A 25,607-nucleotide genomic window follows, 5' to 3' on the forward strand; every position below is an offset into this window, starting at 1 on the left:
CTTGTCTAGATTTAACACATGACTGTCAGCATAGCAACCAAAATATGAATGGCATGTTGCTAGCCTGATATGTTTTTAATGCTACTTTCCTTTAGTGGCTTTGGTGACATATTGTTTAAATTCTTTATATCATGTTTTTAAATAATAGCAGCTGGAATTATTGCAAAGAAGGAATGAGAATTTATAGTCTGCAGGATTATTATACAATGCTATTTATAATAGATCTGTAACTATTTATTAATAAATTAATAAAATAATACTCTGGGGTCCCCAAGCCTTGGTTCTTGCCAACCTTTGCGCAATGCTTTCTGGAATTAGATAAGCAGGATGTGTCCCACATCGGCACTTGAAATCACTTAGTCTAAGATAATGCTTCAATGCAGTTCTGGGTGGGGGTTTGCATTGTCAAAGGTGCCATCTTTCAGATGAGATGTTAAACTGAGGTCCAATCTAACTATTCAGATGGACATTAAAGGTCCTATGGCATTAATCGAAAAGAGAATGGAGTACTTCCGGTATTCTGTCCATTTGCCTGTAAGAGCAAGTCTGGCTCTGATCTTCTCAACCTCCCTGGCCTCTCTTTGAAACTTATTGAACTTCATTGAAAAATAAGAAGAATATCAAATTGCTTCCAGTCCTTTTTATTAATATACCTGCCTCATTGGTGAATTTAATTACAGTTTTGCATTGACATGAATGGCCACCATTGGATCTTCTGCAGTATTGCTGATTGTGAAGTGAGCGTTTCCATTATCCTCAACAATGATCTGAAGCCCAGTGCAGCTTCCATTTTCCTTTTGTCCTGAGATGACATCGCAGTAAGTGCCACCAGGGAGACCAGTCTGTAGGGTTACATTCATGTTCCTGCATTTGAAAAATACATTGTTTTATGCAAAATGAAATACACCCTAAAATGAAGATTACATTGGAATACAAAACTGATCATATGAAAACGAGTACACTATAACTAAGTCTTATGGCTAAGCTTCAGTGACATTATCAACTGAATCAATGGAAAAGCTAATAGTAAACCTTGAATGAACTTCCATTGCAATCAGTAAAAAAAGGTCTAAAATGAGTCTAAATTTGTAGAATTGCTCAAAAAATAATGTATTTCTATCTCAAATGTATGAAAAATAATCTCCTTTACAATCTTCTACAACAGCAAAAAAAATTTTGTTTCTATATTACTGTATTACTTTGCCCATCAATACTTACAAGTCATCATTGTTAATGGCAAGGAAGCCTTTATTTCCACGTCCAAAAGCAATTTGATTGTTTCCATTGTCCCACCAGTTTTCAAATGCCGTGCCATCCACCACATTACGGAAGATAACCATGTTCCTGAAAAAATGCACAGTTACCATCTCTCCTATATAATCTCAACTCTGTGATTAAAATTGAAATTAAGAAAACAGGACTAACTTGATCTGACGCCATCTGTGCTCACAGATCCAGCCATTGCCACAGGTGGTGTCTGGATTAATGGTGACAGGTTTAGTTGATCCATCACTATGGCTTGGGGGTCCCATCCAGTCATTCACATCCTTAGTAAAGAGAAATGAAAAAATAAAAAGTGAAGTCCCCTTAAATGGATAAATCTTTCACATCCAAACGTACAAATATAACTGTATGTATATATCGAAAATATCAGATACAAACAATATAAAATAAGAAGTGGGTATTTAGTCCATAAAGGTAGTTCTAACCATAGATCACAGAAACCAAGTTTATCTCTGCCCACCTAATTTCCTGGAGAAAATTCTCCATAGTTGTTACTTGAACCTCAAAGGAAATCTATTCCTTTAAGTTCCTTTAATTCAATTGAATGCTATTTATCCTACTTGTATCAGTGACCTGCTCACAAAGTAATTATTAATGGTGCATTTTATAATTTTACAAGCCATGTTTTCTTTCACATGAGACAATGTACAGGATGACCCTGTTATAAGTGAAGTACAGGTTCACTTATACATTAGGCACTGGACAAAAATACAGCTATTAATATGTCAAAAATGTACCATTAAATAAGACCTACCTTTCCATTAACAAAATACCTGTCCCAGTGGAAACTTGACATCACACGGGTGAAGCCATACGGATGTGCAAGCATGAAAGCATTTGCAATTTTGTAAAGCCTGTGGAAAAATTCAATTTGCAATGCAAATGAAATGGTATGAAGACATAACGGGATCTTTTTGAGTTTATTTCTAAATGTCGACTATTGATATCTTTGACATACCTGGAATCCCAGAACGTAAGTACAGAAGAACCTCCAGCACCATGTCCTCGTTGATTGTCATGGTTGTCCACAAACACCAAAGCTTTGTCATTAGGCATGAAGGCCCATCCTTCTCCCCAGTTTCTAGAAACAAAACTACAATTACACCAGAAATCTGCAATAGCTTTAAAAAAAAAGCAAGCAAGAATATTCTCTTGCCTTAAATAAGCCATTTTTTCTCCATTCCATTTGCGGATCACGTAACCCAATTTGGCACTATGTTTGAATTCAGTAACAGATCCAGTGTCAAAATATTCTGACGCTTGAATACCCTCTCCACCGAGATCAATCACCTGTGAGATTGGAAACATACAAGAACAATTTGAAATAGAAAGAAAGTCTTCAAAGCACACTCGAAACTTGATGAATCTTCACTTTGTCAAAGTTTTCACTCACTTCTTGAAAAATGAAAGGTTTGGAGCCATCGCTGAACCAACGTGTAGGTAAATTTTTCAATTTACTGAACACTACTTTCAAATCACCAGGCCACATATGCTTTGTTGCATCAATTCGGAATCCTGCTACACCAGCATCAATAAGAGTATTCAAATACTCTGTGACTTTGTCTCGGACGTAATCTTTTTCCAAAGCGAGGTCAAGAAGACTGACAAGCCGGCAGTCTCTAACCTGTCATAATACACAATAGGTTCAATTCTAATGATATTATTCCTTAAATTTGATATAGCTCTGTTCACTTCTGGAGACATTACAAAGTGTTTCACAGGATGTACTATGAAGTGCAGTGACTGTATTTTGTAGGCATGTGCAGCAGACAATTTGCACACAGTATCGCATTGTAGTAATTAGTTATGAATAATTGTTCATTATCTTACTTATTCAAATGCTATGTTTTATTCTGTGCTTCTCCAGGGATTATAACACAAATAATTTTGATTCTATATATTTTGGTGAATAGTCAAATTGATACACAGATGTGAGAAAATGTGAATATTAAAATTCATATTTTCTGAAATGTTGACACTAGATATCTAACATGTGATGTAGGATACCAGAATATATTTAATTAAAATATATATTTTTAAAAACTATTGGCACACTGTTCTATTGGTATGGTGCAGCTCATTTGCTTGGAGTGAAGAATAAATCTAGAAGTACAAACTACTGAAGAAATTCTTTTTTTGTTTACCTGATACTTGTCATTGTAGTTTTCAATGTTACCACTCGCAGTTTTGCATTTCGAATCATTGAAATCCCAGGAAGTGTATGGAACACTTGGAAAACTTTCAGTTGCTGCATCAAAGTAAGTTCCACAAGTTGAATGAGTGCCAGATCCTCCAGAAGCTCCACACATGTGATTAATTACAGCATCTACATAAATATATACCTGAAAAGGGTTAACATGTCTTAGAATTTATCATTGCAGGAGAAGAGTGCTGAATACCTTTGCATGGACAGGGTAGTGTAATTCAAATTACACAAGTTAATTTGAAAGAGCAATTTGTATATGGTGGAAAGTGCAGAGCACATATATGTTGCCGTGTAAATAAAACAACAAATTTCATTTGTATAGCATCTTACACATTGGGAGGATGTTCCAAGGCACTGGGCGATCCAACATCCAAAAGGATTGAGCAGAAAATAATTTGGGAACATTACCATTCACAGACTTACCCCAACATTGTTGCATCTGGTTACCATATCTCGGAACTCTTCTTCAGTTCCTGACCTTGAACAAAGTTTGTAGCTAATTGGTTGATACCTTTCCCACCATGGTCTAAAAGGGTCAGTAAGGACGATATTTTCATTTGGTGGAGAAATCTGTGAAAAGTTATGATTAAAATGGACACAAAACAAAGTATTTGCATTTGTTTTACTTGACAGCAAAATAGTTACAATGTTACACATAAAAATGTATTTATATTTTTAAAGTAAATGGAAACCAACAGTCTGGTAATACGGTCCCTGGTGTGTTGACATGTACAGCCACACAGTAGTAATGTGCCCTTGGTTCATATTTTACCATATGATACATTTTTGATCCCAGCCAGGCTGCAATCAGAAATTTATCATATGGTAAAATATGGAGGCAACAAAAAGCAGACAGGAAACAGATAACAGTTGACCTTCATGATTTGCCTATATAACAATATTCTGTATTATGTACAATTGTATTATATTTTTCCTGATCATCATCCCATCATTCGATGGTGTTAACAGTATTAATTTGATGTGCCTTATGATACAGGTCCATTCAGTAAATTGGCACTCTCACTCAGAAAGGCAACTGGATGGCTGACGAGGGACATTAAAATTGCATTATTGCCATATGAGGAAGTCAACGATATAATATAATAATAATAATAATCCTTGCATTTGATATAGCGCTTTTCACGTCTTTTCGACGTCTCAAAGCGCTTCACAGAATAGACTGTAAAGTGAATTGACCGCATATTTGTGGGCAATACAACTGAAAATGAACCTCAAAGACGTTGTTGAGTGGAAGATATGTTTTTTTCTGTACTTCATTATCTTATACCTGGCAGTGCTTGATTCTGACACTGTGTGGCCAAAATGTGAAAGTGTTCAACGTCCCAGCATTACGAAACACCAGAAAGAAACACCAGAAAAAAATGCGCAAAAATTTTGGTAACACCGAAGAGTGGTAACTACCTACCTGAACACCTCCAAAACCATTAGGTCCCAAATAACGCTCACATTCTGCAGCAATGTCTATCCAACGCCATTCAAATAGGTGAACAATAGATGTTCGTCCTGGCAAAGTGTTTGGGCCAAACTGAGCCAAGCACCCTCCGAGAATCGCAAACAGAGCCAAGATCTTCATATTGGTTTCAAAGTAAAATGTTTGGTCTTGAGGCAAATTTATACTGGTGGATGACATTGAAAGATTACAAATGGGCATGCAAAACATTTCATATCGGTCACAACAGTGAGCAGGTCTGATAAACGATGCATACAGGTGTAAAAAATTATATATTTCACACCTGACCTAATTTAGCTTGGGTCAGGTATTAATGATTAAACTGGGTGGAAGATCAAAAATATGTGTTACATTATTGCACTGTTTTGGCCATTGCTACAATCATTTCACCATTATGTTTTAAAACAAGAATACTTCAAAAGGAATTGGACTGTATTGGGCAATAAAGCTTGCCACACAACTCAGAACACGGTTGTTAGTCAAATGGCGGATTGCTTTTCTGGGGGTAATGTTCCCTTACAAAAAAATAATTTGGTCACTCAATCCACAACTGTTTGTGGGACACTGCTGTGCACAATTGGCTGCCACATATCACCCACAAAATATACAGTCAATTCACTTTACAGAATATTCTGTGAAGCACTTTGCGACGTCTCAAAGATGTGATGAGGCGCTGTATCAAATTCAAGGATTATTATATACAATTTGCTACACGTTATCTATTCAACACGATATGAACCCTCATACCTTACTTGGAAAGGAAAATAAATTATTGTACCATGTGGTGGTCAGAAGTGAATTACTGTTTAAATTATTGTGTTTTTTTTGGTCAGCCGGGTATCTGACACATGTGGAACCCTCACCCTGGTTAAGAGTATCCAAAGAAAACTGAGAATTCAATACATCCCACCTACACATGCGGGTTGCTGTAGTGGAATGCGCACTCTCACCCTGGAGGGATGCACCCTGCTTACCTAATTCTGGAAAGTATTAGGCACAGGTTGACAAGAGCCAAGAATTGGGGATCCCAACGTAGGTGTTGGGTGTACGGCTGGAGTTTGACAAACAGAGCTTGTCATTGATATCGCTGTCTAGCAAGCTTTCCCACTGCTTGTCTAGCGAGAACCAGGACTTTGGCTTTGGTTTTAGTTGTTAGGTATGCTTATTTTTTTGAGCTGGTAACAAGCTGATCTGTAGAACTACAATTAAATTAAGCTGAGTTGCAAAATCTCTCTCTTAGGGTGACAGATGTTATGGATAACCGGCATAACTCTAGATCAAATGTTATGAGAAAATGCCAGTATGCTGTGCCTTGTATGATGAATAATTAAATTGGTAAATAGAAAAATGAACTTGTTAGTGCAGCTGTAACTTGTTGAGTTAATTGTTTATTTGCTGGTCCTGCATTGTCTTATTTAGTCAGCCTGGAGCCCAAGGCAGGCCTGATTAAATAATAATAATAATAATAATCCTTGCATTTGATATAGCGCTTTTCACGTTGGGAGGACATCCCAAAGCGCTTCACAGAACACACTGAAAGTGAATTGACTGTATATTTGTTGGCGAACGCGGCAGCCAATTGCGCACAGCAATGTCCCACAAACAGTCATAGATTGAAAATGACTTAATTTATTATTGTTTTGGGTTTTGGAGGAATTATTATTAGACGTGTGGAGTAAGGAAACTTACCCAAGGTTTCGCCCTGCCTGGAATTGAACTCAGGTCTCTCGCTTGCAAAGCAAGTGCTCTAACCACTGAGCTACAGGACTCCACATAATTATCAGGTGAGTGACAACGTGCTGGTTGGCCTGCACGGATTGGCAAAAGGAACCATGATATAAAAGACGTATCGCTGAGCTACTTTGTCAACCTGAGTTGGTGAGAGTGAGGACATATTTCTGGTACTTGAATCATTGTCCAAGTTCCAGTAACATCAGAACAACAGACTTCAATGATACAAGAAACTCAACACCTGCTATTATCAGTGTTCTCAAGCAAGAGATGAATATGAATTGTAACCGTGCCTCTTGTAAGCAGGTTTATTGAATCAATGTAAAATGATATGTATTTTTGTCTTGGTAAGTAAATTATCTATTAAGCATAAAATACAGGTGACTGGTTTCTCGGTTCTCAGGTTCCCGACTTTATATTTTGCCTAAACAAATAAGCTGGCCTTTTCTGACTGCACCTCTTGTTCCAGACTTCAACAGAGTGGATAATTCCACTGTTGCTTTCACCTTTAAGAATATACCAACAATATTGTTACATCTTCATGATTAAAATGGAAAGATATTCCACGTAACATCAAGGTGAGTACAAGACACTACAGTTGTCACAGGTGATCTTAAGATATTTGATCACAAATAATTAATATGACTCTCCCCTTCTCTAGTTTATTAAAAGCCATCCACAGGAATGGACACATGAGTTGATGGATTAAAAAAGATGACATAGTAATGAATCTCTTGCAAACAATAGATTTGGAGATGATGTTGGACAGAAAAGTGCATTGGGTTAGTCTTATCCTCATGGTGGTTTAAATACTAAACTGGAGTTCACCAAACAAGAGGTATTTTCAATTAAAAACTTTTAGTTCAGTTTATGGTGCTCAAATAGAAGATACCATTTTGCAGTATATCCTGTGAAGTGCTTTGAGACATCTTGATGACACGATAAGGTCCTATATCAAATGCAAAGATTATTATTAAACACCTAAAACTTTCTAAAACCAATCATTATATCATGTGGCCATTTACTTTTTTAAAAAAATATAACTGACTTAACTTGTCTGGCTTGAATTTTATACATTGCATCAAAAACAATTAATTGATGTTGTGGACACCTCATCACCTCCTTCCTTCTTGGTACAAGGTGGTCTGGCTGGATTCTGGTGGTGACTGAAAAGTGGTAAGTAGAGAGTAACCAAGACTTTAATGGGTTTCTTCATACAGATGCCCATTAGAAATGTCTACAAGACTAAGATGAAACCATAATGCACAAACCACTTTTGTGCATATTGGCATCCCATCGGTATCCCATCCTGGGGCTGAATTCCTGCTCAAGGAAACAATAATTGTGCCCATGTTATCAAATGTTATCCAGTTGATGTAGCTATTAATACAAGAGAGTGTGGTCTGTACCCTTATATTCCTTTTCTAAACATTGCACTTTTTGTGTATGTGCATCCTCAATCTTTGACCATTGTGGCTGATCACATTGACTTCTCTGGTTTTCTTCTAAGCCGCCAACATTACCAGGCAATCTGTTCAAAAATGAAGGACCTTCAGCTCCATAACAGTCACCAGCTAATCTACTGCTGTTGCACTTCATTTTCGTCATATATTTCTGTTGCAAATCGGCGTTGATAAACCCTGTCGTGGTGAGGACTATACCTCATTACACCTTCGTTAACGATTTTGTTGTGGTGCTTAATGACCCAGTTGTGTTTACCAGCATTGCTGTGGGCGGTTCTGCAGCTTAGCAACAACAAAATTATATTTGTATAGCGCCTTTCGTGTTGGATGTCCCAAGGTACTGGAAATCAGTGTTTCAGACTCGAGCTGGTGGGCGGGATCAGGGAGGGTGATTGAAGGCATGGTTGAAGGGGAGGGTCTTGAGGCAGATCTTGAAGGAAGCAAAGCAGAAGGACTGTGGGACAGAGTTGCTGGCAGCCCTTCTGCCAATGGTGGGGCGAGCGAGGCAAGGGACGTGAAGCCTGCTGAGCAGAGGGAGTGGGCAGGTTAGTAGGGGGAAAGCAAGGCCACGAAGACCAGGATCTTGAACTGTATCCTCTTTGTAATGGGAAGCCAGTGGAGTTGGGCGAGGATGGAGTTGATAGGGTCACAGAGCCTGGTGCGGGAGAGAACACCGCCTGCAGAGTTCTGGATGATCTGCACTCTATGAAGGGAGGAGTTGGGGAGGCCAACAAGCAGGGAGCTTGCATAGGCAAGCCTGGATGTTATATTTAATGCCTCATTCTGCGGTGTGTGGTGGAGTCAGGCGACGTTGCGGAGGTGGGGGAAGGCAGAGCGGTTCATGGAACAGATGTAGGGTAGAAAAGCTGGTCGATTCTTATTCACTGCTTTTTTGACATTCAATTACCCTTCTATTCACATGTTGGAAATGATCAGCATGAACATTTGCATCTGAAAAAAACACTTAAAACCTATAACTCTTTCATGTTAAATACACTGGAATAGCCAGGACATAACATACAATCATAGAATTTTACAGCACCAGAGGCCATTCGGGCCATCGTACTTGTCCCGGTTCTTGAAAGCGACCTAGTCCAACTTCCCCCTCTTACCCCATAGACTTGCATATCAAATGCAATGATTATTATAAACTAGGGCCTTTGGCTGGACTGCCTGATGGTTTAAAGGCCGTTTTCCACACGACTCTAAAGTTCGGTTTTTCAACCAGTTACAAGACTGAACACTAGTTTAATCTGGTCAATTTGTTGATATTCTAAAAAGCAAGTTAATATTTGGCCATGTGAATCAGTCCAAACCCCTGGCTATTGTCCAACCTTGCAAGCTGTGGTTTCTTAACTTATTTTCTTTTTTATTTAATAAATTATGATGATAATGCTGGGAAACACAAATTTCAAGCAGTGCTTGAACCAAGTTGAGCCCAGTGTGGAATATCTCAAGAGGCAAGCTGTAACAGAAGGTGCTGTTGATATTGATTTTATGCCACTGAAAGTCACGATTGTGAAAGAGCACAGAACAATTATAAAGCACAATAGTGACATGTAGTGGTATCAAAAGGGTACTGCATCAATTGTCAGTATTGAATTTTCTGAAAAAGGATTTTAAACTAACAGCTCACAGAAGTGAATATTTTCCTCTTCGCTAATAATGGGTGAAGGCTTCAAAAGACTGGAACGGCAGGGAACTATGAGTGTTTCATAAGATGCTATCAATATTGATCTAAGCAGACAAAGGAATATTCAGCAGTGCCTAAAACACAAAACTGGAATTCTTTCAGAGCTGGATTAAACATGTAGATTATCATCCATGATATTAAGGACATTATCACTCACATTCAATTACATGGGAAGTTTTCATACTGGTGAGGACATGAAGTAAAAATACTATTTATGTGGAGTCCTATAGCTCAGTGGTTAGAGCACTCGCCTCCCAAGCGAGACCTGGGCAAAACTTTGGGAAGTTTCCTTACTCCACAAGCCTGATAATAATCCCTCAAGAAAAAAAATAATAAATTGGTCACTTCAATCCACAACTGTTTGTGGGACACTGCTGTGTGCAATTGGCTGCCTGTTTTGCCCACAAATACAGTCAATTCACTTTAAAGTATATTCTGTGAAGCGCTTTGAGACATCTAGAAGACATGCAAAGTGTTATATCAAATGCAAGGATTATTATCAACAAACATAATCTACATGAACTCATTGGTGATGCATTTCTCAAGAGCAATATCAAGGCTGAAAAATCTGACAATATAAGATCAATCAAAGGGTAGTTTTTATTTCAGTTTAAGCAGCAAAAGTGTGGGGACAGGGGTCCTATAATTATAGTTATGTCAGGGGTATGAGCGTATAGTGAGGTTGGCAGAGGCAAATGAATTTGGAGGCACCCCAATTGAACTGTTGCCCAATGTCCATTCTTCATGTATGAACCTTAAGAATGAATGAGTGGTTTGCAGGTTACTTGATCATGGTGGAATGGGGATCAGGATTGCAGCGGGCAGACGTAGCCAAACTCAATCCTGTCCATGCACTTGCACATTCCAGGAGGGGTTTCTGGATAGCAATGAATGGAAAACCTGGCACACAAATTTAAAACTGTTCAGCACAAAGAAACAACTCAGTAAGCCACTTTTAGCACAAAGGATTGAACTGAGCCGCACGACCATGCAACAGTTCAGATCGAATGTGTCACTGCACAGACTGCAATGAAAAAACAAGCCAGTTTGAATCAAAATTATGTTGAACAATGGCATGTTTATTTTTTTTATATATATATACACACACAGTGATTTTAACATTTAAATACATACAATTCTAACATAATTGCCTGCCCATAACGAAGTCATTCTTACCTTTACAAAGTATAAGAAAGGACACTTGTAAAATGTAATTTCAGTAGATAACTTAAAAAACTGGACTTAGACATTGAATATTTGCAGTCTTCATGCAGCTGTTAGCTGGGCATTTTCTCTAAGCAATGATTTTCCAAGCTGAGGATCACCCAAAAGAGTCCCTTAGAACAGAAACTGCAATGGTTAAATAAAGAGAATTAAATAATAAAAATAAGAATTTGCAAAACACTGCAGATATTGAACGTTCTTACAGATACTGTACATAGATATGTAAATATTCAGCCTATACATTCCAATACAGAACTAGACCAAATTACTTGCATAACATTGTCATATATTCTGATTTCATTTCAACAAATGATTCTGCCATTCACCTCACAGTACAACTTGTTACTGAGATGAACTATGCAAGAGATATACAAGCTTATAGGTTCAGGATTTGGTCGAATATGTTAAATCAAAGCAGGAAAGGGGTGAATTCAAATAGTTTTGTACCATTGTATTTTCCCCCGTTTTATATTCTCCCCCTCTGCTTTCTCTTTTGCTGTTAGGACAGTAAATTGGATGGAAGGAAACATGCTACTGATAAATTCAATGCAGCAAAATGAACAAATAAATTCAATGCAGCAAAATGAACATCAATGGAGCAATTACACTTTCAAAGGAAAAGGGGTCTCAAATTTATGTATACAATCTAACTTTGGTAAAGGTCATCAAAAAAAAAGCAAATGCAGTGGTACCCAATCTCATCATTTCACCAGCACTGAACTATTTCAAGTTACTCCAAAGCATTTTAGAAATATCTATTATTCTGTGGGAGACGCCCAGACATTTCATTAATTCATAACATTTAAAATACCCTTTTATTTTTCTTCAACATTATGGTTCACATAAGCAGGATAAAGTTTTTCACTCAATGAAAGATCAGAACTTGCAACTTTCAACTGTAGGTTGCTGACCTTTCAGGCATGTGAAAAAAACACTGGCCCATCATCTGCTACTTACCTTTTATCTTAACCTTGTTTTTCCTAACTAAATTAGTGCAATACCTTTTTTGCTGCATTACTTTTATGACATAATAAAGGATACATAAGAAAGGATACATTTAATAATCCTCCAAATTTGGTCAACTGGCCTACTGTATACAAAGTGTATGCTTTGAACTGTAACCAAGAAAAAACATGTCAACTATTCTTACAACTGTTCTCAAATCATAATTTACTATAATAATGCAATCAGCATAAAACCTACATAAAAAAAGGATACTGACCCAATGACCATCATTTTTGTTTGCTTCTTTTTCCCTCAGTTAAATCTTGTTTTGGTCTTGCAGACCGAGCAAATTGCTGAATAACTGCTAAGGATCATGCCATACATGAAACAGCAACTAAGCATTATATATACTATATGTAGCATCTTTCATGTAAAAGATACAGAATTAGCTTTTTTAGAAATTAAGTTCATGATATGCAGGCAAATATACAGTTAAATTGTACTAGCAACATTCTACAAACAAAATTAGACAAAAAGCCAATTCATTTGAGAAACCATTCACTCCTGAGAGAACATTCCTTCAACTGTACCAAATAACTAAAAATGAGCATTACATTTATTGTAAGAAAGCTGGTTCCTGCTCCATGTCTATGTTTGCTAAAAGCAATAACATTTTAGACTGGGGATCTGGGCATTTTTGATTAACATACTTTCTTCGGAGTTCAAGCTCTGCGATAAACTATTTATACTGAATAGTACAAATCATCAGTTGCAAATTGCCTGTCCACTAAATGGTCACATAAATAATGTCATTTACTGTTATTGTAACTTGAGGTGTTAAGTAGTAAAACATTAACTGTCAATCAGAATAAAAATAAACAGATAAATGAAGTTCAGAAGGGCAACAAACAACCAAACAGCGCAATGGGACATCCTTCAGACACGAAAGGCACTATATAAATATTATGTTGTTGATCAAGCTTATACTGCTAAACCATGCAGGGTAACATGAAACGTTAAAAAAAAACTTGTCCATCAGCAGGACTGATAACCTCAACATCAAGTGACTCAGGGTTAAGTCATTCGAGCAGATGCAAGCAATCCATGTGTGGTGTTTAATAAAGAAACAACCTTAGTATAATTTTCCTAACGACAGCAGGCTTAGCAAGTAGTGGAGGAGTAAGGGGGGGGGTAGAGAAAGAAAAAAAAAAATTACTTGTGAAGGAGAACAAAGTCACACATTTTTTGCTGACCGTATCAATTGATAATTCTGATTCTGTTTGTTTTCTAAAAGGATACAACTACCATCGGTTTCTCTTGGAGAACATATCCATTTACTTCCTTTAAGGCTTTTATGGCTGATTTCTCATTTGGAAGGCCAATAAACGCTTGTCCTTTCATACGTCCTTCTTTCATTAAACGTATATCAAACCTATATAGAAACAAAGGGTAATTTTAAAGTTATTTATTTTACACAAGCAGAGAGGAGAGAAAATCCAATTATCCAGAGGCTCAGGGATCCATAGGGCATTTCTTACTCAGATAATCATTGTCTAAAGAAAGATTTCAGGACGTTTTATAGCTTCAAACTAATTGCAAGACTTCGATATGTCCTGGTGTGGACTGTGTTCCCTCTGGTGATGAACCAGAAGCACTCAATTGCTTTTACAGCTTTCTAAATTATGCACATGCATTTGAATTTCAAGCAATCACAAGAAAAAATTGATGCAGAGAACCTTTCTGTAGCTTAGCCAGCCAAGTCCATTGCCTCAGCAAGCATTGCAAGCGGGGCATGAAAAAGAATTGCCAACTTCTAGGTTATTGCCAAAGAAGTTTTGCTTTGGCTTGCTATGCATAATGGATTCAAAGCATGATTAACCAAGTAAGTAATGGTAATAAGGTCTTACATATTTCTTTCAGTCTCTGATGAAAAGTCAATATATCTTCCAAAGATGAATTTCAAGTCCTAAAAGGAGATCGGAATGTCAAAATGGCAAATTGACTGAGATTTATAGAAATTTATATTTATATTAACATATTAAAAACAAGTTCAGCATACCTTTTCTTCAGCTTGTTTGGATAAATTCTTTACATACAGTCTGCATGTTGGTTCTCCCGGATAATATTTTTTAAAGACTGATATGCTTTCAATTTCTATTACAAGTAAAAAAAAATTAATTTCTGGAGACACATTTTGTATCTTATACTTAACAGAGGGAAAATATCAAGTATTCACTTTTACTTGGAAAATAAAATATTGCAATTATATATTTTTTAAATGCATTCAACACGACTTATGATGTGTAAGATTTTTTGATTATAATACTTTATTACAGCATCTTATGTTAAAATGTCTCAAAGTGCTTCAGACGTTTTCTGTAAAATGTATCAACTACGTTCCTCTTTTTGAATTGTGCTAGATCTTTATCATCAACCTGAACAGTCAGACGGAACCCTAGCTATAACATTTCATCTGAAGGAAAGCACCTCTGAAGGATAGCAGTACTCCCCAAGCATTTCATTGGGATAACAGCCTAAACCATTAACTCAAAGTTTGGGATACTATTTTTTTTTAAGATCAGAAAAGATAAGCTAACAAAAACAAAATTTGTATAGTGCCTTTCCCATCGGGAGGACGTCGCAAGGCGCTGGACAGTCAGTTTTGGAACCGAGCTGGGGGTTGGGATCGGGGGGGGGGGGAAGCAGGGTGATCAAAAGCATGGTCGTAGAGGAGGTTCTTGAGATGGGTCTTGAAGGAGGCAAGGGTGGGGGTGAGGCGGAGGGACTGCGGGATGGAGTTCCAGAGGGTGAGGGCAGAGTGGCAGATGGCCCACCTACCAAAAGTGGGACGAGCGAGGCGGGGGACATGAAGCAGGGAATTAGGAGGTCGCAGAGGTGGGGGGGGGGGGGCGGGAGCAAGACCATGGAGGGCTTTGAAAGTTCTTGAACTGTATCCTCCGTGTGATGGGAAGCCAGTGGAGTCGGGCGAGGATGGGGGAGGTAGGATCACAGAACATGATGTGGGAGAGGACACAGGCTGCAGAGTTCTGGATGATCTGCAGCCTATAGAGAGGAGTTGGGGAGACCGACAGGCAAGGAGTTTACAGTCAAGCCTTGATGTAATGAAAGCGTGTATGAGGGTTTCAGCGACATGCGGTGTGAGTCAGTGGCAGAGCCAGGTGATGTTGCGGAGGTGTGGGAAGGCAGAGCGGCTCATGGCACAGATATGGGGTAGAAAGGATAGTTGAGGGTCAAACAAGACCCCAAGGTCTTGTTTTTTTTTTAAAAAATCCAAAACTTTGAGCTAATGGTTTAGGTTGTTATCCCAATGAAATGCTTGGAGAAAAAAGGTTTAGTAAAGTGGAATTTGCAACCATCGATGGTGATGTTGTCCTCATAGGATAAAGAGGGAATAAATGTGAAACATAACACATAAACAGCCATCTTGACATAAAGCATTTCTCTACTCCACATACCTTCTTTACTGATCCTTCCCTTTGCTAGATCCCTCCTTGAAATGAACTCTGTAAGGATTTCCTCCTCTTCCTCCTCATCCTCTTCAATTTTAGAATAAACAGGAGTCGGATGGATTTTACCAAATCCTATAGATTGGGCCTCAGCTGTATTTTCTTGCTCTAAAAATGGAGCATTGGTTAGTTGTCCTCTGAAGAACACTGAACTTTTAAGACATGTTTGAAGTTGATAGAAGTGGGAATAGATTTATTTTCATTAACGCTACTATGAAATGACTTGTTTGCAATGGATTTCAGTTATGGCTTTAAATATTGGGTTGCTGAAAACTTTAGCAAATCAAGAAAACAAAAGGATAATGGATAATAATTTCAAGTCATAGGGTACAGCCATTATTAAACCATCTGCCAAATTCTTATCACCAATAATAACAGAATCCATTACCACTATCATCACCAATCCAAATTCAGATCTAATTATCAATGGGAAGTTGGATGGTTAGAATAAGAAATTAAATATTTAAGTACTTTAAAGAACAATATCACTATATCACAATTAATAGGAGCCCATTGGTTCCTAATTATAATTGAGCACTGGGACAATTGAACATTGGTACAAATAATTATAATTGAGCATTGGTACAAATGAAGACAGACATTTTCCCACAAACTGATAATTCGGTACAGATATTTAGTGATTTCCTACCTTCTTGACGGTCTACCCCACCCTCTAGCAAACCCACAACATCAGCAGAAATGTGGAATGCAATTTTCTTCTGACTGTGAGTCTGTGGTTGTTCAAAAACTTCAGATGGTGGCACAGCTGAATGAGTACTGAAGGGTATAGAACAGGAATGAAACAAGCAATCACGTACAATAAGTATGTCTAATTTATTTAACGTTATTCCAGTGATACAAAAATCTATGTTTAGTTAAAATAACAACAAAATTACATTTGTATAGCACCTTTCACATCAGGAGAACATCCCAAGGCACTGGACAAATTTGATGCAAAAATTAATTTACAAATGTGCATTGCTTTACAAGCTAACTCACCACAGAGCATCTCAACTGCTTCTAATGTCATAGAAACAAAATCCATTGCATAGAGAAAATGTTTTAAATACTTGAGTCTTACCTTTGGGAAGGTGCTTTTGGTACATTAATCAAATCCTTCAGTTTTGGACGCTTTCTGACTGAAGATAGTTTCTTTTTCAGTATCCGTTTCGGTGGAAGAGTGGCTAATCCCAACAATCGTATCATTCTACAGTTCAAAAAAAGGTTGCAGAAAATAAATTGTGTGTTTCATACATTTTTTCCTTCCTATATCCCATCCTCACTTGCATTTTTCTTTAACAAACATTTCTAATGAAAAAAATGCAGCTTCTCTAATGCTCCCAATCGAGTAGGTAATGCACAGCAATACAGTAGTACAGTAAAGCTCAGTAGAAGTCACATCAGTCGGGACCATAACATTTAATACGACTTACGTGAAGTCAGAGTTGCAGTAAAACTATACAAGTTATAAAATTAAAATATACTTAGTTTAGATTATTCGATTTTCCAATAGATTGGTTTCAGTTTCAATTCAAAGTCTAAATATAGATTTCAAGGTAGTACTTCAAACACTGTTAATGCTTTCATATTCCTGACCAATTTAAGAGATATTACCAACCTCTCTTTGTCTTCTTCACTTCCACTTTCGTATTCTGATTCTTCTTCACTTGAAACATCCATTTCTTCTTCAGGCAAAGGAGGTTCTTCTGGAGGTAATGGGGGCATTGGAGGAGGGGCAGGAGAATACTCCTCATACTAAGAATGCAATAACATTTACTTAATATCTGCAGAACGAAGCTCTCTCAAAAACAAAAGCCTCACGTTTGTTCTTCCAGCATTATACTTAAGACGGGTTAAATTTTAATAATTGTGCATATAAACGAAAAATGCAGCTGCAAGTGAATACAAGCAGATTAATATTTGTTAGGTCAGGGTATTAAGGGATATGGGGCAAGGTTGGGTAATTGGACTCGAGGTACAGATCAGCCATGTAGAATGGTGGAACAGGCTCAAGGGGCTGAATGGCCTCCTCCTGTTTCTATGTTAATACGTTTTCAAAATTTGACACTTGAATGCACCAATTTCTCTTTTCTATTGTATGCATCAAACAATGATTGCCATAAATAATTTTACCATTGGAGGGCGGGCAGTGATCGGTCCAAAAGGAGCTGGCAAGTTCATTTTATTCATCAGATGAAGAACCTAAACACAATTGAAATATGTTTAATATTGCAAAAGTATGTACTTTGATCTGTAGAAAACCTAGATCTCCTCCATTCATCTAGAAAAATGTGAATTTCATTCCCCACAACAAAACAACTGTCAACGACTAGCCATTGATACAGTAGTACTTTGTAAATTTGTTTCCAGTATGCCCAATTTAAAAAAATACTGAATACCAGAATTGCAGGTTCAATGTATGAAATTTGATATGAAATAAAATCACACAGTCAAACTGTCATGATGTAACTGATCAGTCTTCTTGAAAAGGAAAAAATTACTTACACAAGCACTTTGTCCAAATTTCAGATGCATTTTATATAGTTAAAAAATAAAATATTTTACCTGAACGTAAAATTTTGGTACACTTGCCATGGCATTAGCAATATTTGCCAAAATTACACTTGTGGGTGGAGGATACAAATATTTCAAGCATGGATTCATGGGCTGGATTAGTCTGGAAAATAAAACATTTAAAAAAAATACAAATGAATAAGGTACAACATTTCAGAATTTGTCATGATATTCAGAACTTCCCACCAATATATGAATTTTGAAAACATATCAAAATATTATTGGAACACTTTGCTTGATTAGCTATTTACTGAAGTAGTCTCAAATATGAAGAGCAAAACATAGGTTTTATTTTAAACCCTTATTTACTATAGCAACAAAAATAAACAATTACTATTGTACAAATACAACCATATTCCCTGCTTTCACAATTTTACTGTAACGTGTACAAATCAAAATATTTCAATGAAAACCAAAAATCACTTAAACCTGGTTTCAAAATATAGCCTTCATTTGTGGGTATAATACTAACCCAAGTTTTGGAGCAATCCCATTTTCTATAACGGGTCCACTTGGCTTCAGAGTCTCTCTGACATCTTTACGCAAAGTTTTATCCTCACTATAGAAAAACAAATTTAAGATATGTATAAGGTTAATTAAGTCTTAAAATGAAATAAATACTGAATTGAAATAAAGGGTCATCTTATAAATAATCATTAATACAAATTTCAATAATCCTTGCATTTGATATAGCAGCTCATTGTGTTGGTGAAACATCAAAGTATTTCACAGGATTTAATGTGGAGTGTAGTGACTGCATATTTGTAGGCAAACAAAACAGACAATATCCACACAGCAATGTCCTACAAATACCCATGAAGTGAATGAACAAGTTTATTTGCATCCATCTGAATAGGTATTGCTTTAATGCCTCATCCAAAGGTCAATTCAGCACACACCCAACTCTGTACTCGGTACACAAATAATGAAATTACCCAACTGGAAAACATACCACATGCTTTTATCGATGGGCTTCGGTTGATCTGGTAAATGTACATGTTCCTTCACAAATTCGACCACAAGAGTGTGACCCAGGATTTTTAATTGATGTAGCCTGGTCAAAGCCTAAAGCAAGTTATAAGAATAATTTAGATTGAACTTTGTTTTCAATGAAATTGAAATCAAATGGTGAAAATACATTATAATACTTGCATTTGATATAGTGATTTTCACATCTTCTAGACATCTCAAAGCACTTCACAGAATATATTGTAAATTGACTTAACTGTATATTTGTGGGCAAAACACAGCAGCCAATTGCGCAAGCAATGTCCCACAAATAGTTGTGGATTGAAGTGACCAATTTATTACCTTTTTTCCAATGAGGGATTATTATCAGGCGTGTGGAGTAAGGAAACTTGCCCAAGGGTTTCTCACTGCCGGAAATCGAACCCAGGTTTCTCTCTTAATAATAATAATAATAATAATCCTTGCATTTGATATAGCGCTTTTCACGTCGGGAGGACGTCCCAAAGCGCTTCACAGAACACACTGTAAAGTGAATTGACTGTATATTTGTGGGCGAACGCGGCAGCCAATTGCGCACAGCAATGTCCCACAAACAGTCGTAGATTGAAAATGACCAATTTTATTATTGTTTTTTTTTTTTTTTTGGAGGGATTATTATTAGGCGTGTGGAGTAAGGAAACTTGCCCAAGGTTTCGCCCTGCCTGGAAATGCCTCTTGTGAGGCAAGTGCTCTAATCACTGAGCTACACGACTCCATTTGTCATTGCCATTTGTCTAAGTCGAGTTTCATGTTCTGAACTAGAAATCTGATTCATCAGTTCTTCAAAGCAGACATTACTACCTCATCTATACCTCATCCATTTTACATGGAGTGGCAAAATTGAAAAAAAAGCAGCTTCCAATTAATTCTAGTGCACAGACTAATTGGATTGTGCCATACACCAAAGGAAGATAGAAGTATATTTTATTTATCAAAAAAAAACTGGGTACATGACAAAAAAATGCATATGTGGAGAAGTCGCTTAGGCTGAACAGAGAAAAGGGATTTGAAGCTTCACACATTAAAGATTAAAGGATCTATGCACTAGAAAAAAAATGTAAATGTTCAGCTGGATGCAGACAACAGTGACCAGGGTGAACTATATTTATTTTCTATTTCTTTTATTCACATGTTTCCTCTTCAACTATACTAAATGCACTTGACTCACTCTCTTGTGGTTTTCAATTGTATCTTTCTACTTTACTGTCCAGGTATGCCTTTTCTTTATGCATCCTTCAAAATTAGGTTGATAAATTACATATAAATGAAATTTGCATCACTGCTTAGATTTTAACACAGACTGTGATAAAAAATTGCTGGGCTAATACTGGAGAATTTAGGCACTTGTCGACAAGAGTTTAGGCTTGGAAACCCCAGAGTACTACGGGAGTTTAACTCGTTAAAAATCACACAGCCTACTGTTGCAGAGCATTGATGAGCTTCCTGCTGTGTGTCCAGCTAGAGATCATTTAATTTACTTTTACCTTTGCAGCTGCATTTTCAGAAGGAAAAGTAGCAAAAGCAGTATGTTTCTGTAAATAAAAGAAATTGCAGTGTTAACGGTCTTGAAAATAGATATTGTTACCAATTAGATCAGGGCAGTGTGTACACTCTTCCCAGGGTTAGTTTTCGTCAGTGTCTCCCACCACTCTGACTGAGCTGAGCACTGGTGTAGGGTCAGGCCCAGAGTGTTTGTTTTCTTTCAGAGGCTAGTCAACTTGCTGTGGATTTCCAGCCGACATGCACCATAACAGTACGCTTATTACAACAATAATAGATACAGGCCCCAAGTGCTCGAGCAGCGAATCCTTCTCACAGCAACAACTTGCACCTATATAGCACCCCTCATGCAGAGCAGGGTCCCAGAGCGCTCGATAGTGGTAGAGCACGATACCAGCTCAGCTGGCAGATGTCATACAGTAACAAATTACATTTGTATAGCGCCTTCAGGTCAGGTGGATATCCCAAGGCGCTGGACAGTCTGGGATCCGCACGTGAGCTGGTGGTTCGGATCAGGAGGGGTGGAGGGTGGGAAGGCTAGAGGTGACTGAAGGCGTGGTCGAAGAGGAGGGTCTTGAGACAGGTCTGGAAGGAGGCAAGGGAGGGTGCGAGGCATAGGAGCTGTGGGATGGAGTTCCAGAGGGTGGGGGCAGAGAGGGTGAAGGCCCACCCGCCAATGGTGGGGCAGGCAAGGTGGGGACGTGAAGCAGGCCAGAACCCGCTGAGCGGAGGGATCGGACAGGTTGGTAGGAGGTCAAAGGTAGGGAACAGCGAGGCCGTGGAGGGCTTTGAAGGGGACGACCAGGCTCCCTCCTGTGTGATGGGGAGCCAGTGAAGGTGGGTGAGCATAATAATAATTCTTGCATTTGGTACAGCGCCTTATCACGTCTTCGAGGCGTCTCAAAGAGATTCAGAGGATGGGGCTGATAGGGTCGTGGAGCCTGGTTCGGGAGAGGACACGGGCTGCAGAGATTCTGGATGATCTGCAGCTTGCAGAGGGAGGAGTAGGAGATCCTACGATCGTGGTGTGCCCATTTTTTCGCACATCGAAATAACAGTCATAACAATCCTCGCATTTGATGGAACACCTTACCACGTCGTTGAGGTGTCTTTTTTTTTAAAAAAAAAGAAGCGCTGCAACGCGCAGAAATAAAAGACATGGGAAAGAGAGAAAATGGCAAGGCTTAGCAGCCCATCAAGTTGACTCTTTCTCCCCATCTCACGGTATAAACCTGACACATCGCTCCTGGTGTTGGCCCAATAACTAACCCCAAAAACAACCATTACAACAACTTGCCCTTCAAGTCGGATAACATCAAAGAGCGCCTGACGGTGCTCCTGACGGGTGGGGGGGCGGGGGGGGGGGGGGGGGGGGGGAGTATCCTCCTCCTCCTCCGCCGCCGTCACCATCACCACTCCGGCTACTAGGCCGCCGGCCCCGGGCTCTGACCCTACCATTCTGCCCCTGTCCGAGAAGACCCGGACAGACTCGGCCCCGAAGCATTGGAGCAGCTCCTCCTTCTCGTTACGCGCCAGCTCGGCCGGGAGATGCCGCACGATCACCGTCCGCCCGTTCTTGCTTTTGTTGATGACGGCGGCCATGTTCTCCGGTTGGAGGCCGCCGCTCGCAGCGCCGGTTCAAAGACTAACGGCTGCTCCCTCCCAGCGCGTGCCTCATTACAGGCCAACCGCCTCCACCAACCCGCGACGGCGGCGGCGGAAGAGGAGATCGCAACACTACGCCTGCGCGGCGGAGGGCTCAGCCTGTGGACGTGTGGGTGAGGACGCCGGATTGTGATCAAGTTCCACCACGCGACCAATGGGAGAGGGATACGTCATGAACCTCAACGCCACCCAAGCCCCGCCTCCCCCCCACGCGGAGTGGGACACGATCAGTGTGGAGTGAGGCAGCAATCGAGAAGGATGTGCTCCGATAGAGCGCTGGTTAGAAGAACCAGAAACCTTTGGCTTGTGAACAATGTGTTGGTTCAGCAATTGAACTGAACAACTTACAAGTATACGAGTGCATTAGTCTTTGTCCATTCCATGGGTGTGTTTTTTCTGGGGTTGGCAGTCAATTGGATGAGTCTGTGGAATTTTGCAGCAGCGTGTTTAAACACGTCCAAACCGTATTTTTAACTCCTATGGAGAATAAACACCGGGACGGACCGATTGGGCCGTTTGGCCTGTTCAGGCGCTGGAAATTTTCCTGCGTCTGGAACAGAATGCTCGCTTTCTCCCTGGAGGGGTTGCATGTTGCTTACCTAATTGAGGAGAGCATTCGGTGCAGGTTGGCAAGAGCCAAAGCTTAGGGATTCAGGGTTGTCTTGTCTGCGTGCAGCTGGAATTCAGCCCGATGAAAACGGTATAGCTTGTCATTGAGAGCGAGCCATTTGTCATTAGACTAGTTTTAAGTTAATTTGAAAAAAAATCATCTTGTTCCCAACAACCCAGGGAGAATTAACTGTTTCCTCCGTGCGAAAGGAGCAATTGCACAAGCTGTTTTGTTTTTTGACTGAACGGTAGAGGAGAACATTTTGAACTGTCAAACGATGCGCTCAGCGCAGGCAATTCAGGATAAAACCAACTCCATTGCCAAGCATATCTTGGAGCGAGCTCATCTCAACCCTCCCGGGAGGATAGTTACTAGTTCATCATTTGATATTCAACAAGATTTGAGCTTGTCACTAGGTGGAGGACAGGCACCAGGAACTCCCTGCAAGCTTCATGTGAGCAGCAGAGCTAGAGAGCATGACTACCATATCTTCCTTCCTACGGCTTGGAAACACATTCCTACTCATTGAGCGATGGTTCCACCAGTTGGAGGTGTAAAGCTTGACTAGCAGCTGCTTATCTCTGCACACCAATCAAGGTGGTTTCCAATCCAACATATGAATGAGTGTTCACAAACTCGGATTCCATTAAATGTTTTCCAGCAGCTATCATCTCGTGCCTCTGAGTTTTCTTATCTTCTGTTCAATGGATACCTGCACTTAGTGTGATGAGATGGTGCAGGCAAACGTTAAGTATAATCGCTGAATTCTAAATTTCAGCAAGGGACTAAGGAGAGACACTTGTATTCCAGATTATTACATTTGCATTGTTTCCACTGCTTATTTCAGTGAGTTCTTCTGTATAGGCAAAATCTACTAGAAATCAATTTGAAATCAATCCACTACGTTGTGATACAGTATTTGGGTACTGATACCACTTCTGGCCTCTGGGTGACAGCCCAGGATCAGGCAAGTTAGAGACAATTGCAGTTCCTGGGTATTTAAATTCCATGCAGGTGCTACATCTTCTCCAGATGAGAAATGAATATTCTTCAGAATGGTATTAGTATTAATCACTTTACATTTAGTAAACGATGTTAGCAATACTGCTGCTTAGCATATCTTAGATCCAGAGTAAAGCTCCCTTTACTATGTCCCAAATTTAACGCTAAATTCAAAGTGCAACCTTGAAACCACCAGTATGATTGTTTTTTTTTCACATACTGCATTTCTGAGTGAATGTTAACTTAGCACTGTTTTGGGTTAGGGTCTCCTCTTGCACCCACAATTAAGCTGGTTGAAATTGTTATCCTTTAAAGCCAGCAGAGAGAGAGAAGACCTTTATCATTAATCTTGGCAGAATTTGAACCTGACTCTCCAGCAAAAGAGTGCTAATCTGTCCTGTTACTGTTAATTTATGCAATTCAATCCAGGTCCCGTGGTAATGGAATTTAAACACAATAATAATAATTCTTGCATTTGGTACAGTACCTTTCAAGTTGGGAGGAAAGGCACCAGACAAAGCGCTTTACAACTTTGTAAAGGGAAGTGATTTGTATTTGTAAACAAAATGATTATTTGATGCATATTAAATAACATCTTCTGATCCATAATGCATCTGGACATTCCCAAGCAATTACTATTAAGAATGTAAATAACTCACAGGTTAAAGATGTCTGGGTATGCACAGAAATGTCACAAACCATGAAACATAACTAAAATGAAAATATTTGGAACAAAGTCTAAATCACAAGTACACATTATACAATATGAAGGTGAGGAATGCAAAGTTTCAAAGGGAGTAAAGCACACCTGGCTTGGCTGGACTGCAAAATCTTTCAGGCTTCTTGTAACCACAGAGGCATATTATTTCATTGCAGCATGTAAGCATAAGAATGTTGGAAGACTGACTTGCAAATGGCCTTGCAGCTTTGAAAATTGCCCTCTTGTGAAATAATTATAATTAATTGTCTTCCAGTATATCAACAAATGTTCATATTTGGTTTGAAAGAACTTGCATAGCACTTTATCAAGTTTTTAAAAAAATGTAAGTCCTTCACAAATTATTATTGAATAGTAATATTTTTGGGGCATACACAACAGATCTTGCAGACAGCAAGCCCACAAACATTGATGAGCTGAATGAACAATTAATCTTGGGGAAAGTCCTTTCTATTTTGAATAGTGTCCCGGGATCTTTAAAGTCTCATTCAAACGATAGCATTTGAAACTGTCTCGAGACTATGATCTCAAATCCTGGCTGGCTTGAACCCACAACCAGATGCAATAATGTTATGAATTAGATAAATTGACACAAAATGTAATGAGAACATGCTTCACATATTCTGTATTCTCTTGGTGCCTCTAACCTATATCAAATCAAATGTAGCATAGGTTAGATGTGAGTAAAAAAGTACCCCAAAAAGTACGCTGATACCATTTCCAGAGAATTAGCCAAGCCACTTGAAACACAAACCAATACATGTGGGATTGATCTTAATCCTAGGTATTAGAGACAACATAATAGTGTTGGTCATGACGCATAATTTAGTTACTAGCTAATGCTGCTCAGGTAAAAATGTGGCGGTTTCTCTGACTTTCACACTTCTCTATGTTAATCCATGCCTCTTGATTGCACCTCTTAATGTAGCAGGACAAGATTTAAGAACTCATCAGATGCAGCAATATAGACCACAAAACACATTCTA

At 38.8% G+C, this 25,607-nt stretch overlaps 2 protein-coding genes across 5 annotated transcripts; both read right to left on the reverse strand.

The window, feature by feature from the left end:
• Positions 1–644: 644 nt before the first annotated feature.
• Positions 645–5,084, reverse strand: amy2a (amylase alpha 2A). Its single transcript, XM_007887290.1, has 10 exons — positions 4,917–5,084; positions 3,914–4,060; positions 3,429–3,626; positions 2,678–2,908; positions 2,441–2,574; positions 2,243–2,365; positions 2,039–2,138; positions 1,426–1,547; positions 1,219–1,344; positions 645–864 (listed from the first exon to the last, which is right to left on the reverse strand). The coding sequence occupies exons 1-10, from the start codon at positions 5,082–5,084 to the stop codon at positions 675–677; spliced, it is 1,539 nt and encodes a 512-aa protein (XP_007885481.1). The 3' UTR covers positions 645–674.
• A 5,831-nt stretch (positions 5,085–10,915) lies between these two features.
• rnpc3 (RNA-binding region (RNP1, RRM) containing 3) lies at positions 10,916–22,358 on the reverse strand. 4 transcript variants are annotated; one of them, XR_487376.2, is made up of 16 exons: positions 22,082–22,357; positions 20,611–20,658; positions 19,071–19,183; positions 18,591–18,677; positions 18,110–18,221; positions 17,678–17,746; positions 17,163–17,299; positions 16,626–16,751; positions 16,194–16,321; positions 15,494–15,652; positions 14,077–14,171; positions 13,925–13,983; positions 13,317–13,449; positions 12,295–12,370; positions 11,520–12,187; positions 10,916–11,198 (listed from the first exon to the last, which is right to left on the reverse strand). XR_487376.2 is itself a non-coding variant. In XM_007887289.2 (15 exons), the coding sequence occupies exons 1-14, from the start codon at positions 22,226–22,228 to the stop codon at positions 12,305–12,307; spliced, it is 1,479 nt and encodes a 492-aa protein (XP_007885480.1). In that variant the 5' UTR covers positions 22,229–22,358; the 3' UTR covers positions 10,922–11,185; positions 12,295–12,304. The 4 variants fall into 4 exon arrangements, 2 of the variants coding, with proteins under 2 accessions (XP_007885480.1, XP_007885479.1); XR_487377.2 differs by having other exon boundaries at positions 10,920–11,185; XM_007887289.2 differs by lacking the exon at positions 11,520–12,187 and having other exon boundaries at positions 10,922–11,185; positions 22,082–22,358.
• Positions 22,359–25,607: the final 3,249 nt, after the last annotated feature.

The sequence above is a fragment of the Callorhinchus milii genome, unplaced genomic scaffold (genome assembly GCF_018977255.1).
Source record: "Callorhinchus milii isolate IMCB2004 unplaced genomic scaffold, IMCB_Cmil_1.0 Scaffold5, whole genome shotgun sequence".
NCBI lineage: Eukaryota > Metazoa > Chordata > Chondrichthyes > Chimaeriformes > Callorhinchidae > Callorhinchus > Callorhinchus milii.